A 17,020-nucleotide genomic window follows, 5' to 3' on the forward strand; every position below is an offset into this window, starting at 1 on the left:
ATAAGAGATCAGAATGGAATAGGATTCAGGAAGTATCAATTATTTTCATCTTATGCAAAAATATTTTCCTCAGGGATAATAAAGTTATATCTTATCTTATCTTAAATAATACTAACTCTATTATCATCATCTAGCTCGATATTAATCTTAATGCTATTAAAACGTAATACTTTTAACACTTTAAACCATAATGAGGATCATGGGCCATATATACCAGCAGAGACCAATACATACCTGCAATAATTTTAACATGAACATGTTGCCTCCAGTGTATTTGATAACGACCATAGGATATCACAAATCAGGAATAATGCAGTTTTTAGAATTGACTCGTATGCAGTGTCTATAACGGAATATCAGTAACATTTAATAAAAACTTCAAAAAACACTTTATCTATCCATCCACCCATCTATTTGGTCGAGATTCCTGCGTACGATTATGGAAACTATTTTTAAAAAATAGGAAAATGCAGTGAAAACAGGACCGAGGTATTATACAAAACAAGTATCACTCTTTCCACATAATCTCCGATCTTGTGTGTATGACCGAAAAATCTAGCTTGGGGGAAGATATGATTTATTATATTTTTACAAAACCGTGACGAGAGACATAATGGTACCACGAGTTGCGAACAAAAGTAGGAGTAGACCATATTTTGCAAAACTCAATAATCTGGAGAATGAAACTCAAAGTCCACCAATCAGATTGAAGATACTTCACAGCATGCATGTTCTCCCGACTGACAAAGGCTGTACTAGGGACTTGCATCACATTTAGTTTCGTTTCAACATAATAGTCTATCTTTTCACATTAACCACATGTCTGCGGAATTAGTGTTATCAGTTTGTAATGATATGTAACATTTGAATGATTCTATATTATTACTTTATTTTTGTTGCTTCGCTGTCAGTAAATTTAAATATAATATGTCTACCAAACAATAATTCATTTACTCCGTACTCCGGGTTAGCGGCCTTTTACTTCCGGTCTTCCCACGAGACGGACCACGTTTTCTTTCTGGCTTAAAAACCTTTACACAAAATGGGTTTCGGGGACCTAAAATCGAAGGCTGGCCAAGATGCATTAAACGAATACCTCGCAGACCGCAGTTATATTGAAGGGTAAACTATATTTGACGACGAGTTTCTGTATTCAATGTACTCAGTCACCTGTTACGTGAGTGTTCACCATGTGTAGCCAAATGATGACATGTCAACGCAAGATGAATGTCTTACTCTTTTTCTTTTAGTACTAGTAAATGTTATGGAACCCAGCTGTTTTGATTTTTTAATCTTTGATGTTTTTATACATCTTTAAATGCTTATCAGTGACGCTGATTTACGTGAACATTGTTGTGGTTCGTTAAGCAAAATATTTCCAGGCTACCCATTACAGGTGAAGGCAGGTGAAATTTGATGTAAAACTCGGTTTGGAAGGGATTAGCCAAGCTGTCTGTGGCACTGGAAGATGCTTTGTCCAGTTGAGTTTAAGTTCGCATACTAGCAACATGTGTTGAGTAAGACATATTTTTTTGAAAAAGATATGCATCGTATGGAACTGGACCCGCTCAGAGGCTTCCTTTTAGCCTCAGAATCTGAACCTTGTGTCTTCCACATGATGAATTAAAAGTTGCCAGTTTCTTCTAAATGGATGCAATAATTTTATGGCTTTGCAGAAATAACCTGAGGCCTGTTCCATGAGTGAGTGAGTTTAGTTTTACGCCTCACTCAGCAATATTCTTGCTATATGGTGGTGGTGTGTAATGTAAAGTTATCGCGTCTGGACCAGACAATCCAGTGATCAACAGCATGAGCATCAATCTATGCCTGTTCCATGAAGTGATCTGAGCACTGATGGTATCTCCAGATGGCATCTTCAGTGCTTTTACATGGGTTTATGATAGTGGTGGTCCGACTAATTGAAATAATCAGGGATTGGTCGCAGTGACCAAACGACCAACAATCGATCACTTTTTCTCATAATCGAACACAAACGACTTTGAAACTACTGTTTTAGTGTTTGAAACACTTGACGATGGAACGTATCTTAGAAGTTGTCAGAGTCTGCAAACGTGTTAATGTTTAGAGAACTTCACTTACTGAAAAGTCATGACTAAATATTTCTTGAGGACTGTGGGTTTATGTTCATGATATGTAAGTCATCCCTTTAAGGCACAAGTTGCATCATTTTACATTGGATGTGGACTTTGCGCAATTTCTGAATAAAAAAACAAAACAAACAGAAAAACTTTTCTGTATACTTATGTGCATTAACAACCTGAACAGGAAAATCTGCAAATGACGCAAACCAATTTTTTTCGATGATTGCTTGCTGGTAATGAACCAATCATCAATTATGAGATTTCAACCAATTCCCAACACTAGTTGATGATCAATGTAACACTAAGATCACTGTGGGAAATGGGTCCCTGTGTATTACTGATAATGAATAGATAGAGGTTGTAATGCGAGTATTAATGTCTCAAATGCCATGTCAAAATACAAAGTGAAGGAAGGGCCTTCCCTGAATTTTAGGAGAGCGGAAGGAGAGCAGAAGTTAAAATATGGTACTTGTGGTCAATCCCTGCACTCTGCATTAATGGGTACAAAAGGACTGACATTAGAAAGTATAATGTGTCTGAGTGGTATTCATGCTTCACTGCATGGTATCCAGTGGGCTAGCACTTTAAAACCAACTTCAGTCTGGGCTAGTACAAGCAGCCGCACATACCGCGTAAGGTCATATGGCCGAAATATTCTCAAGCACGGCGTGCAATTTCACCTCACCTGTCCCATCCCTGAATTTTATGATGTAAGAACTTTAAATAATCCAAATTTTGAACTAAAGTATTGCTTACCATTGGTACTTTGTTCAAAATACTGGATAAATAACTGTCATACTGTACCTCATACATTTTACCAAAGTGGTAACAAGTCAGTTTGACTTTGTAGTGTCCTCAACACTGAGGTGACAGACTGTGAAGTATAACTGAAGTACAGCTTAAGACCCGATGAATTGGCTAAAACTAATAAACATAAAATACTCAATGAAGCGCTGATCATATCAAAACATCATACCCACTCTGTGAGGTTTTGCAGAATTTTTGTCCAGAAAGTTGTTTAACAATCTATCATTAAAATATTGACACAGTTCACTATTTGTTACAAAGGAGGAGTGCAGAGAAAGGGACAGCCAGGTGTTCGAGAACGGATGGAGACGGCACAGCACAGGTTAATGAATAAATAACTTTGTCTGTGACCATGCTTCTCGAACACCTGGCTGTCCCTTTCTCTTCACTCCTCCCTCGTAACAAACAGTGAACTGTGTCAATATTTTAATGATAGTTTGTTAAACAACTTTCCTATTTTTAGGACAAAAATTCTGCAAAAACCTCACAGTGTGGGTATGATGTTTTGATTATGATCAGCGTTTCATTGAGTATGTTATGTTTATTAGTTTTCGAGTTAGATTGCAATTCATCGGTCCGCTTTTGAGCCAAATGGACTATAGTGTGAAATCAAATGCATCTGTGCCTAATTTAGAAATATGTTGTCACTGAACATTTAGAACACAGCACTGTATGTTATCAGTGTGAAGGCACAAAAGATCTACCAAGTTTTACAATGGCTGAAATGACAAGTATGACAGCAGTAAATTCCGACTGGTCAATCTGTTGTCACCTTATTAGACAACTTTCTAATAATTCTTGTTTAATCAGAATCAGAATAATTATACATTTGTTTCTGTAACTTTCAATTATATTCATATACAATTGCAAAAATCATATACAAAAACAGTAACTTTGAAATCATCAATAATGAGTCTCTGGCCACTGTAGTGTTCTTTAGTTCTGTCTAGAACTGAGTATGTTAAACTCCAGGATTTACGAGACGCGAATTCCTGCGTCCTGTATGCATAAAAATTGACAAGAGACGCAACAAAATTTATTAGTGCATCCACATGGATGCGGGAAAAGTCCAAATACTTTTTTAAAAAATTCCAATCAAGTAACAATAACTTTTCTCTGAGTTTTCAACTATCTGGATTATGGTATTATTTGCAATTTAATTATATGATGATCATGATACACAAAACAATAACAGTAACTGAATTACAACAATATTACAACTTAGTATTGATAATAATATTTAAGTGTTTGGGACTGTTTGTTCTCCAGGACCCCTGGAAATTAAGAGTATAAGTCCCAGGGACCCTCAATTACAGGACTCATGGTAAATCCCTCAAACTGTTGATTTATTGGTTTTGTTTGCTTCCAGGTACACCCCATCTCAAGGTGACAATGTTGTATTCTCTGCATTGTCCGGGGCACCTGGGGCCGGTCTTCCTCATGCCCTTCGATGGTACAACCACATTGCCTCTTACGGCAATGACCGAAACAGGTAAAACTAAATATTCCTAGAAGGAAACTGAAACTGAGAAGCGGGTCCATCTTTGAAAGCAAATGGCCGCTTTATTTGCTTACTAGAACAGCCAAATCTCAAAATGTTTTTCACATAATCAAGAAGGAAAAGAGTATTTAACTGACTGATGCATGAACTATTAGTATATGTAGATTGTGGATAAATGAAATGTATGTACAAAATTTACCTGACCTCCCTACTAATAGGGACTGCCTCCGTGGTGTAGTGGTTAGAGCGTCCGCCCGGAGAGCGGAAGGTCGTGGGTTCGATCCCCGACTGCGTCATACCAAAAGACGTTAAAATATGGTACTTGTTGGTCCCTGCCTGGCTCAGCATTAATGGGCACAACAAGGACTGGTCGGCTCGGAGTCAGTATAATGTGTCTGAGTGGGGTATCCATGCTTCACTGCGGCATGGTATCTCCATGGGCTAGCACTATAAAACCAGCTTAACTCTGGGCTAGTACAAGCAGCCGCATATACACACACACGACGTTAAATCCAATTTCACCTCACCTCACCCTACTAATAGGGACATTATGATGCTTGTCTGCACCCATAGTTTCCCTGGCCAGAAGAAAGACCTGAGCACATACGGTGGCAAAGGGGCAGAGCCTGCAGCATCCAAGAAGCCTGTTGATGACGACGACGACGATGATATTGACATGTTTGGATCTGATGATGAAGCAGATGCAGCATTTGAAGCTGAGAAGAAGAAGCGTGTGGCAGAGTACGCTGCAAGGAAGGCAAAGAGTGAGTCGAGTGTTGTTGGTGTCATACAGTCAGTGAGTTTAGTTTTACGCCGCACTCAGCAATATTCCAGCTATATAGCGGGATTATGTAAATAATCGAGTCTGGACCAGACAATCCAGTGATCAGCAGCATGAACATCGATCTACGCAATTGGGAACCGATGACATGTGTCAATCCAGTCAGCGAGCCTGACTACCCAATCCCGTTGGTCGCCTCTTACGACAAGCATGGGTTGCTGAAGGTCAATTCTAACCCGGATCTTCAGGGGTCTGGTGTCATTCAGTTAGAGCCTACTGTATTTATCCAGGGGAATCTGTTGAAAACAAAGTTCGAATTGGAGTGCAAGAAATAGAAATTGATTAAAAAACAAACAAAATAGGGCTGGTGGGATTTTGTTTCAGCAAACACTGCAAAATGCTCCAAGTCATTACAAATTTTTAAGGTGCCTTAAATGCATTCACGTATCATCTAGTGCAGCATTTTGATTGGGAAATTGAAAGAGTGATTGCAATTTAAAGCATAAGTCAGTTTTCCTATTCAGTTAATAGAATTTTCATTTTATTTGTCCGATGTAATTTCTACTAGTCTGAGGCCTATAGGTAATCATTAAGTTCCAACCTTGGGACTGTACAGATTACAGTGTACATTGTGAGAAACATGGTGCACCTGAAATTGTTGACCAGTAGTTCGGGTTAATCACAACTCCAGACTGCCAGGAAGTCTGAGAAAAATTGGTTTCCAGCAATTAATCCTGGAGAAAAGGACAACTAGATCTATCAGGTGGTCGGGGAGGTGGGGTAGCCTTGTGGTTAAAGCTTTTGCTCGTCACGCCGAAGACCCGGATTTGATTCCCCACATGCGTACAGTGCGTGAAGCCCATTTCTGGTGTCCCCCACCATATATTGCTGGAATATTGCGGCGTAAAACAGTCCTCACTGATTGATAGTAATGCTTTCTATCCTGCTTTTGTCATGTGGGTGAGACATTCTTGGATATAATTTCATGATTGTTGGGATACAGTAACCTCTTATTCCTTACTAAAAGAGGTGTAGCTAGTATCCTTTAACAATATGTATTGATTATTACACCGTAATTCTACTGTTTATTCACGGTTTCGTGATTGTTCAGCCTAGTTTACGTGGATGAAAATCTGTACTGTTTTAGTAGATTACGTTTTCTGCCTGCTGATCCCGCATTTAATATGTCCTAGCTGTACTACGCTTTGTGCGTTTACTTCCACGTTGCAGTTACTGTATTAATTTATCCATTTCTGCATTTAACAAATATCGCTTTTAGCGTCTTGAGACGTGCAGCAGATAGGTCACGTAAACAAGCCTTAGGCATGGCGATACATCAGACCCTCTAGCCAGTCAACTGCTGTCGGATCTGACCCTCTCTCCGTCTGGTGTTCCGCTTAGAGATTCCGCCGAGCAGGGCGTGGGATGCAGTCTACGTCAGCTCAAGAAGCGTCCTGCTTCCCCAGACATCCTGTCTTCGCAGCAGAAGTCTAAGAGGGCATCGACTTCGTCACAGTGTAAACTCCGTGTACCCCAGGGCAGCGTCGACCTCCAAGGGAAAAGCTATGAAGCCAGCTAGAGCGTTCTCAGCCGAGATTCTTCCCGCTGAACTGGGCCTGTATGACTGATTCAGCCCGATCATCATACCCGATGTACACCACAAGAAGCTGACGATCCGGTGTCAGCTACAGTAGCGCCAGCAGAGATCACCAGGCAGCTCTGATGTCTCTACACTGATGTCCTAATTTATCATTCTGAGGGGGCCGGTAAGCTAACATCGCAGAGAGGGCATCAACGACATCGTCGCAGACCATCCCAGACGACATGATACAGAAGATCATGCAGATCATCACCTTCGGACTCTGAGGATCATCACTCTTATAAAGATTCCAGAAGGAAGACTCACGTCGCCCCTCGGACTCAGACTTCGGACCCCGACTTCACGAAGCCTTCGGCGAAGTCCGAAACTCCCCAGAACCAGACACAGTTAAGGCTTCGAAAGGGCTTCGAACGAAGGACACCAGTAGCAGGTTCTAAATCATCTTCGTCAGACGATCATCTGCAGATTCCTCAAGGGCTTCGGCGAAGCTATCAAGCGTTCACCTCACAGATCTCTCAGCGAAGTCAAGGCGCGCCAGCTCATCAGGGCCGATCACCAAGATCATATTGTTAAGCCTCGCCGTTTCACCTCGCCCGATCACCTCGCCCGATCACCACCCACATCGATCTCCACACGAATCTCCACACAGGTCTTCACAGAAGTCCCAAGTCAGGTCTCCATTATCGTCACCATGTACAGCGATAGAACCATATATACCGCCATCACAAGAGCATCAACCTCTTATCGGCGATCCCATTACAGAAGGCGATGAGGCATCATCTTCCTCAGGCGGCTGAGATCACGATACTGGATGGTAAACAACCTAGACCTTTCTTCACCTTCCCAAGAGTAACAACTGCGGCGCGAGACTTTATTTGATGAAGGAGGGCGATGCTGATGCCATCACCTTACCACCGATCGACCCGATTGCTGCAGTACGAAGAATTTGGACTCAGCCTTCCACAAAGCCACTAAAGTCCAAACAGCACATTTACCACAGTTCCATGCTAACAAGTTTTCAACCCACAACATGGAACCGTTCCTCAAGGCACAAGACATAGACGCATAACTACAAGTTGATCCAATGATGTCAAGAACAAGAACTACAAGATTGACGATCGCCAAGTTGGTTCAGTTAGAAACCATGACTAGGCGAATGTTCTTTGGCCTTAATAGATCTAGAACAATCAATGAGACTCTTATCACCAGATTTCGCGGTGACGCGACATCTGAAGATGATAGAATGATTTACTCCGGCCCTTCTTATGCAGAAGAAGGACCAGCAGTTCCTTACGGATCATCTCACATCAGTCTCAGCAGCCTTAACCATAGCCCGTCGTCAAGGCCTCCTGCGCTTCCTGCAACTGGGGTGAGCAGTTGACAGCTCCACACTCTATACAGCCCCGTGGTCTGCTCCATCCATCTTCGATGGAGGAATAGAGAAAGTCTCCAAGGAAGTCACTAAGGATTCTAGAGAAGTCCTTATGATTAAGTCAATGGATCGCTTAGTCAGCGTCATCAGACAAACTTCACAAAGATATTCAGGGAAATCTAAATTCACTGGATTACAGAGAGCACGGGATAAAAAGATAGCCAGTTCCAGGGGAAGAGATTCTTTTAGAGTAAGCCCATTTGGCAACTACAGAGGAGGATCAGGGAAGAGGCAGGGCACCCAGAGGTTCCCGCAACTATAAAGCGCTGAAAGTCAGGTTAGACGACTGGAGTCTTCCATCCCCAGCCGTTCCCAGTACAACGAAGTGGGTGGGCCGCCTTCAACTATACTGGGAGAACTGGGGGAATGTTACAAGACCCATATGTCTCCAACATTCTTCATCACGGATAGTCATTATCCAACTAAAGGCCATTGCGCCTCTGCTGACAGTCAACCCTTACAAGTTCGACTTCAAAGACACAACAACTACCAAAGTTAAGAGAGGCCATTACTTCCCTCCTGAACAAGCAGGCCATAGAAGTACTTGATCAAGTAAACATCGAACCAGGTTTCTACTCCCCAGTTTTCCTAGTACCCAAGAAAAACTCCAAGGAGAAATACAGACTCATCTACAACATGAGCATGTTCAGCAGAGAGATTATCTCACGCCAAACCACCGAAGTTTAGCGATGATATATCTACCCCAGTTACGACGCTTAATCCGTCCATGGATTACATGGCCAGTATAGACCTACAAGATGCCTATCTTCACATCCCGATACATCCCGAATCCAAGAAATACCTACGATTTACACTGGGCCGGGCTGCATTACCAATGGAAAGTAACTCCCATTGAATATCATCAGCCCCATGGTTATTTACAAGAGTAACGAAACCCATCGTCACCTACCTACATCGTCAAAGGGCTATGCAGTGCGTTTTACCTCGACTTGACCCGGGATACAAGTAGATCAAGATCCTACAGAGCGTCCCCAAACTATAGTTAAGCTACATCATCAAGCTACTAACACAGCTGGGATGGTTAGTAAATCTACTCAAGATCCCGGACCTAGTACCTTCGCCAAGATCTGCAGTTTCTAGGCATTTGATTTATCACTGGCGCTCAAACCGTATTGTCGTTCAGAAGACCGCTGGCTCAAGATCCAACAGACCATTCCACCAGCTACTCTCTCCGTTACCACTTTCGACAATGGCAGGAGTCTATTGGGTCTCCTCCGTCAGCCCAAGATTTGACATTAAGAGGCAGGCTACAGTTCGCCCATTACAGGTCTTCATCAAGCGCTCATCTCGGCCCGATCTACAACCATTCAGTCTACCGGTACACCTCAGACCTCATCTACTATGGTGGACCAGGAGTCGAATGTCTGCGAGAAGGCATCTATTTAACAGAGCGAATTCCAAACCCATCTCTATGTAGGCGGCGTGCCGCTCCAAGGTTGGGGAGCTCATCTCACCAACCGGACGACGTATCAGGGCATATGGAATCAGCAAGAAAGCAAGCTCCATATAAACATGTTAGAGATGAAAGCGGTAATCAGCGCTTAACACGTCATTGGAGTACCATTCTCGGACAGGCACATCTGATGATTCATACCAACAACTCAACGGTGGTATTATTGTGAACAAGCAAGGCTTAACGAGATCATCAAGCCTATTGACTGTATGCTTTTCAACTGTTCGATCTAATCAGCGATCTCAACCTACATGTCAGAGCATGTCACATTCCCGGAGCCAAGAATGTACTAGCAGGCGCACTCTCGACCAAGCCTACCGGCACCGACAGAATGGATGCCCCATACAGAAATCTTAGCGACAGATTATCAAACAATTAAGAGTGCAGCTAGTAGACCTATTAAGCCACTTTCGATTCAACAATCAGCTAGCGACATTAGGTATCACCTGTCCAGGATCCACAAGCATGGGCAATGGGGGCTCTAAGCATATCCTGGGAAGGCTTCAATGCGTCTGGCGTTTCCAGCGCCAGTGCTAATCCCTCAAGTGTTACAGAAAATCAGACAAACACAGAGGCTACAGCTAACTTTGATTTTAGCCCTACTGGCCAGCCAGAGCGTGGTTTCCCATTCTAATTCAGAAATCGGACAACCAACACTAAAGCTACCAAAGCTTCGAATCTACTAGTACATCCTCACACCAAACAAGGCGCGAGAGCCAGAAGTGTACCAACTTCGCGCATTATGGACTGTATTAAAGTGTGTTTGAACAAGAGAGGCAAAAGCAGTCCGCGCTTGCTTGCGGCTATTCTACTCGTGGCATGCGACGACAAGTGGCAAAGTTTGAAAACTTCACGATAGCAAAAATTGGATTTACAGCGAGAGATGCTACACATCCACAAGTGGCTGATTATCTGTGTTACCTACGTCAAAGAAACATTTGAAGGGGCTCGACATTGTCAACATATCTTGCGGCTTAGCTCGAGTCGTTACCATGAGAGCGGGTGTCAGAGTTAGCGAAGGCGACAGAGTTACTTTCGCCTTGCGCACGCTGCTCTTTTCGTTTGGAAGATCAGAGAAAGATTGAAATTCGGCGCCAGCGTGGGATCTAAATATAGTGCTTCAACACCTCATAGAAGTGATAGTTATGAACTGTTAGATTCAACGAACTTTGAACTTCTCTCACACAGAAAGCGGTTTTCCTGTAATCGCTAGCTCACGGCAGCCAGGATGTCTGAAATTCGCCCTAGATTACGAGAGGATTCAGTTTGATGACAATCACAACACAGTGCACATGGGTTTCGCGATGGGACTTTATAAGCTAAGAATCAATTGCCAGGTCAACCAGACAGATTATTCCATATCCCTGCACTATCCTCGATTCTCGGATCTCAAGATCACGTTGGACTTATCTCTATGCCTAGTCAGAGCTCTCAAAATCTATCTCTGACGTTCCAAACCAAGGCGCCCGACATCTCAAGCAATTATTCATCCCTTTAGCGGCGACAAGTCAGACCGAGGTCTCTCGTACCACCATATCTATATGGATTAGAACTACTACATCATACTGCAATACCTACAAGGCGGCTGGACTGGACCCTCCAAGAGCAGCAAATCCTCACCGAAATCAGAGCCTTAGCTTCCACGCTCAGCTACACGGTAACTGCTCACTAAATACAATCATGGAGGGATGTTTTGGAAATCCGACATGGTGTTTGCTAATCACTATCTGAGAGATATCACCACCGAGGGGCGTCTCAGGTATTCACCATTTCGGTCCTATGGTCCTCATGACAGCAGTTGACAGTCCCTCGTAGGCGATAAGACATAGTCTTACGAGAGTATTATGTATATTTATACATGTATTATCTAGCTTAAAACTCTCTACGGAGTTGTTAGGGCTATTGATATACCTAGCTTAAGTCTAACCTTAAGCCCAGTACTGATATTTATGTACATTTTGGATAACTTCTCCATGTTGGAGTAGTATATATACTTATTGCTATGTTCATAGTATGTTTTGTATAGTAATACCCCTTTTTGTCTTAGGCAGTGTATAAACTTATAGTTTATAATAGCAAAGGATTACAATTCAGTGCCATTATAAGTTCCCGTCAGGGGTTATTACAGATATATATATATATATAAATCACTAATTAATCTGAAGTAAATCCAAAGTCTCTACTCTTTCCCACCTCCGATTCCGTCTTGATACTACAAAAGCAAAGAACATGAGTCAGGATAAGGAAAAATATGTAATTTTAGAGTAAAATTGATATTTTATACTTATCCTGACTCATGAGGTAAGCTCCCTCCATCCTTCCCCGCATAACACTTTGGATTTCCCGTAAATTCAAGTGTTAGACTCGAAAAATAAGGAGAGAGAGTGAAGCATGTGGCCAGAGGGTGGAGCCACCTTTCCGCCGCCGGGGACAAAGGGAGGCAAGTCATGGTGAGTATTAATTAGTGATTATACATTGAAGGGAGCTTCAATTAGGGGAGATACAAGTGTTTCCACTGTTATGTTCGCAAGAAGAAGAAGACAAGCAAAAGAGCATGAGTCAGGATAAGTATAAAATATCAATTTTACTCTACAGTAAAATTATTTCTTTGTATCTTTGTAAATGCTGCACATGATTGTGTTGCTATGGATGATTTTATGACACATCTCTGAGATGATGACTAGTGCCTCACCTGGGATCTGGCAGTATCTTCAATCACTCCAAATGATGTGGGCGTAGGTGATCTCATTCACAGACCTCAGACAACCCATGCTTGTTGTAACAGGTGACTAACAAGATCAGGTGGTCAGATTCGCTGACTGATTCGCAAACTAACTAAATGTACATCCACATGATTGAACAGTATCTGCTAACAGCCTATTTGTGTTCCCAGAGCCTGTTCTCATCGCTAAGAGCAACATCATCATGGAAGTGAAGCCATGGGATGATGAGACAGACATGAAGGAACTCGAGCAAAAGGTTCGATCTGTCGAAACAGACGGACTCAAGTGGGGGTCATGTAAGTATCGTCACTTGTTGGGGTCGTATAGGTGTTGTCAGCTGTTGGGGTAATGTAAGTGTTGTCAGCTGTTGGGGTCAAGCAGGTGTTGTCAAAGCTGTTGGGATCATACTCATGTGGGGATTTCATGGGGTCGAAGTGTTGTCAGCTGTAGAGGTCAAGCAAGTGTTGTCAGCTGTTGGGGTAATGTAAGTGTTGTCAGATGTTGGGGTCAGGTAAGTGTTGTTAGCTGTTGGGGTCAGGTAAAGTGTTGTTAGCTGTTGGGGTCAAGCAGGTGTTGTCAGCTGTTGGGGTAGAGTATAGGAGTTGTCAGCTGTTGGGTTCATGTATAGGTGTTGTCAGCTGTTGGGGTCATGTAAGTTTTGTCAGCTGTTGGGGTCATGTAAGTGTTGTCAGCTGTTGGGGTCATGTAAGTGTTGTCAGCTGTTGGGGTCATGTAAGTTTTGTCAGCTGTTGGGGTCATGTAAGTTTTGTCAGCTGTTGGGGTCAAGTAAGTTTTGTCAGCTGTTGGGGTCAAGTAAGTTTTGTCAGCTGTTGGGGTCATGTAAGTGTTGTCAGCTGTTGGGGTCATGTAAGTGTTGTCAGCTGTTGGGGTCATGTAAGTTTTGTCAGCTGTTGGGGTCATGTAAGTATTGTCAGCTGTTGGGTTCATGTAAGTATTGTCAGCTGTTGGGGTCATGTAAGTGTTGTCACCTGTTGGGGTCATGCAGGTGTTGTCACTTGTTGGGGTCATGTAAGTATTTTCAGCTGTTGTGGTCAAGTAGGTGTTGTCAGCTGTTGGGGTTGTTAAAGTATTGTCAGCTGTTGGGGTGGTTTAAGTAATGTCAGCTGTTGGGGTCATGTAAGTATTTTCATCTGTTGAGGTCATGTAAGTATTGTCAGCTGTTATGTAAGTATTGTCAGCTGTTGGGGTCATGTAAGTATTTTCAGCTGTTGGAATTAGTTTAAGTATTGTCAGCTGTTGGGGTCGTTTAAGTATTGTCAGCTGTGGAGATAGATGTGTTTTCAGCTATAGGTTTTGTGATAGTTCTTGAAATTTACCTCCCCGTTTCTAGTTTAATGGAGTCCATTTACTTTTGCATATATCTTGAATTTTGGATGGGCCTAAATTGAAAGCCCACATTTTGTCCCCAGCTGCAACACGGAACGGGGACTATGTATTCAGCGTCAAAATGCGATACGTCCCGATTCTTGATAACGCGATATCTCATGAACTGTTGTACCCAATGTCTTCAAATTTGGTGACAGCCTACATTGGGAGATTATGCAGACACCAGTCGATTTGGGTGACCTTGACCTATTTTCAAGGTCGACATGACACTTTGACCACTTTTCAAACTCTTGTTAGCTTGATATCTAATGAACTGTTGTATCCAATGTCTTGAAATTTGATGACAGCCTACATTAGGGGATTACAAAGACACTAGACGATTTGGGTGACCTTGACCTTATTTTCAAGGTCACCACAACATTTTGAACACTTTTCAAGCTCTTCTTAACACGGCATCTCATGGACTGTTGTATCCAATGTCTTCAAATTTGGTGACAGCCTACATTTGGGGATTACATGAAAGCCAGTTTATTTAGGTGACCTTTGACCTCATTTTCAAAGTCACCACAACATTTTGAACACTTTTCATACTCTTAACACGGCACCTCATGGACTGTTGTACCAAATGTCTTCAAATTTGGTGACAGCATACATTGGGGATTACGAGATACCAGTTGATTTTAGGTGACATTGACCTTATCTTCAAGGTCACCACGGCACTTTTCACACCTTTAACTCTTGTTAGCGATATCTCATGGACTGTTGTATCAATGTCTTCAAATTTGGAAGTGATTGGGGTAGCCTAGTGGTTAAAGCGTTGGCTCGTCAGCGAAGACCGGGTTCGAATCCCACATGGGTACAATTTGTGAAGCCCATTTCTGGTGTCCCCATTGATGTTGCTGGAATATTGCTAAAGGCGTAAAACCAAACTCAGTCAGTCAGTCTTCAAATTTGGTGACAGTTTACATTGGGGTATTACACAGACACCAGTATATTTGGGTGACCTTGACCTTATCTTCAAGGTCACCACGATACTTTGACACGCTTTTAAAGGCGATATCTCATAAAACATTGCACCCAATGTTTTTCAAGTTTGATTGACAGCCTACATTGGGTGATTATGCAGACACCAGTCATTTCAGGCATCTTGTATGTGACCCAAAAATAAAAGTAGTAAATATAGATATTCCATTCTTTAGCGGGGGACATTGCACATCAGTGGCTAACACTTATTGTTTATTGCAAAAGTAGCTAAATATGCATGTGTTACAAAAGTTATTTCAAGCACTATTTAAATGTTTTTATCCAAGCCTGTATAGGTGGTGTCAATCATGCAGCATATTCTGGGAGGTCCATTCAAGCAAGTCTTTGTGTATTTTTCAGCGAAACTCGTTCCAGTTGGTTACGGAATCAACAAACTACAGATCATGTGTGTAGTGGAAGATGACAAGGTAAGGTGATGGTAAGCTTGAGATCATGTACGGTAACCATGGTAGTGGGATTACCGATGGCTATTCATCATGTTGCACCAATCACATGATTGGCCCTCTCAGATGCCGCAGTGCGCTGTGATGAGCCATTGGGTACCATTGGTGATGCCAGAAACCTGTGATTGTGGGTTCAATCCTGTGTTCGCCAAATATATCCATGATTGTGGGTAATTGACTGAAACAAATTACTTGTTCTCACCTCCGAGATGCTGTGATATAACTGTACTATTGCAGAAAGCAGCATAACACCCAACTCATTCACTCTCACTCACCACTCCGGCTCACTTTCATAGAAGACTTCGGGCTCAATTCCCCACATGGGTACAGTGTGTGAAGACCATTTCTGGTCACTATCCCGTAGTGATATTGCTGGAATATTGCTAAAAGGGGCGTAAATCTAAACTCACTCACTGACTTATTTATTGTGTTTTCAGGTTGGCACAGATTTCCTGGAGGAGAACATCACAGCCTTCGAAGATTTCGTCCAGTCAGTTGACATTGTGGCGTTTAACAAGATTTAACATCATTATATTATTTTTAATACTGTACAGGCGTCCGTCAGTGCTAAATAAATGCTAAAACAAAACATGATGGTTTTATCTGCTCTATTCCAGCATCTCCAGAATTTCGACATTGAAAATAGTGCATGTCCGTGACAAGTAAGCTTTAAACAGTTGTACAGTACAACCAGAAATTATTGAGAATTTAAAGATTGTAAGTTTTTATATATTTATTAGCTCATTACTTACATATTAAATGTGAATATTAGCAGAACATAAGTCCAGATTCAAAGACAGGTGAATTATTAGTATTTTGTCAAGTCACTATGGGCAGCAATGCAGGCTTCAATGCGACGGGGCATACTACTGATCAAAGAAGTTAGAAAGTAAAGAGTGGTCCATGCTGCAATCCCAATGCTTCGGACCATCTCTTCTTTCATTTCAACAATATTTGTCAGATTTTTCTTATTGACACTTTCCTTTATAAGTCCCCAAACATTTTCTATTGGATTTTGGTCGGGGCTATAGCAGCCAATCTAATAATGTCATATTTTGGGTCTGAAACCAGGCCTGAGAATGCTTTGAGCGTTGTCCTGCTGGAAAATCAACAAATTTCCATAAAACACGTGAGCAGATGGAAGTAAATGTCCTCAAAAAATATCTGTGTACCGCTCACTGTTCATATTCCCTTCAAATACACAGGGCGTTGCCCTAACACACAGATATGCCATTCATTCAATTTCCGGACTGTGCTTTGGAAGCATGATACAAAAGGTTTTCAGTTTGTTTGGTCAGAATTTCAGTGTATTTAGGAAACAGCCACACAACTTAAATCTGAGAAAATCACATTGTCCCAGTTAAAATTTCTATGCTGTAAGCACCAGTTCAACCTAAGCTCCTTTTGTTCAGGTTTCATGATCGGTGATGGAATTCCTCGACTTTTCTGCCAACCCATTTGCATGCAGCTCAGTTCTAATTGTCTCCTTAAAAGACAGCCACAGTTCCTCTATCAATCGAGTATTGGGGTAGCCTGATAGTGGTTCAAAGCGTTGGCTCGTCAAGCCTGAGGCAGCGGTATGATTCCCACATGGGCACAATGTGTCAAGCCCATTTCTGGTGTCACCCGCTGTGATATTGCTGGAATATTGCTAAAAGCGGTATATAATATAAACTCAGTCAGTCAGTCAGTCCTCTATCAATCATATCCAGCCTTAAGTTTTCTAAACTCCTTCGTTTGTTTTTTTAGAAACAAGAATACCAAGC

At 42.1% G+C, this 17,020-nt stretch overlaps 1 protein-coding gene across 2 annotated transcripts; it reads left to right on the forward strand.

Moving 5' to 3' along the window:
• The first annotated feature begins 968 nt into the window (after window positions 1-968).
• LOC124281084 (elongation factor 1-beta-like) lies at window positions 969-15,843 on the forward strand. 2 transcript variants are annotated; one of them, XM_046717101.1, is made up of 6 exons: window positions 969-1,122; window positions 4,279-4,401; window positions 4,984-5,174; window positions 12,591-12,716; window positions 15,151-15,218; window positions 15,692-15,843. In XM_046717101.1, the coding sequence occupies exons 1-6, from the start codon at window positions 1,043-1,045 to the stop codon at window positions 15,776-15,778; spliced, it is 675 nt and encodes a 224-aa protein (XP_046573057.1). In that variant the 5' UTR covers window positions 969-1,042; the 3' UTR covers window positions 15,779-15,843. The 2 variants fall into 2 exon arrangements, with proteins under 2 accessions (XP_046573057.1, XP_046573064.1); XM_046717108.1 differs by lacking the exons at window positions 15,151-15,218; window positions 15,692-15,843 and adding an exon at window positions 12,873-12,918 and having other exon boundaries at window positions 12,591-12,765.
• Window positions 15,844-17,020: the final 1,177 nt, after the last annotated feature.

Source organism: Haliotis rubra, unplaced genomic scaffold, assembly GCF_003918875.1.
Source record: "Haliotis rubra isolate DU_JTF1 unplaced genomic scaffold, ASM391887v1 Scf108, whole genome shotgun sequence".
Classification (NCBI taxonomy): domain Eukaryota; kingdom Metazoa; phylum Mollusca; class Gastropoda; order Lepetellida; family Haliotidae; genus Haliotis; species Haliotis rubra.

Excerpts from the sequence above, each read along its gene's own strand:
- LOC124281084 (XM_046717101.1), top strand. The coding sequence starts at position 1,043 with ATGGGTTTCGGGGACCTAAAATCGAAGGCTGGCCAAGATGCATTAAAC. Across the intron at positions 5,175-12,590 it reads CGCTGCAAGGAAGGCAAAGA|AGCCTGTTCTCATCGCTAAG; the intron begins GTGAGTCGAGTG and ends TTGTGTTCCCAG. Across the intron at positions 12,717-15,150 it reads CGGACTCAAGTGGGGGTCAT|CGAAACTCGTTCCAGTTGGT; the intron begins GTAAGTATCGTC and ends TGTATTTTTCAG.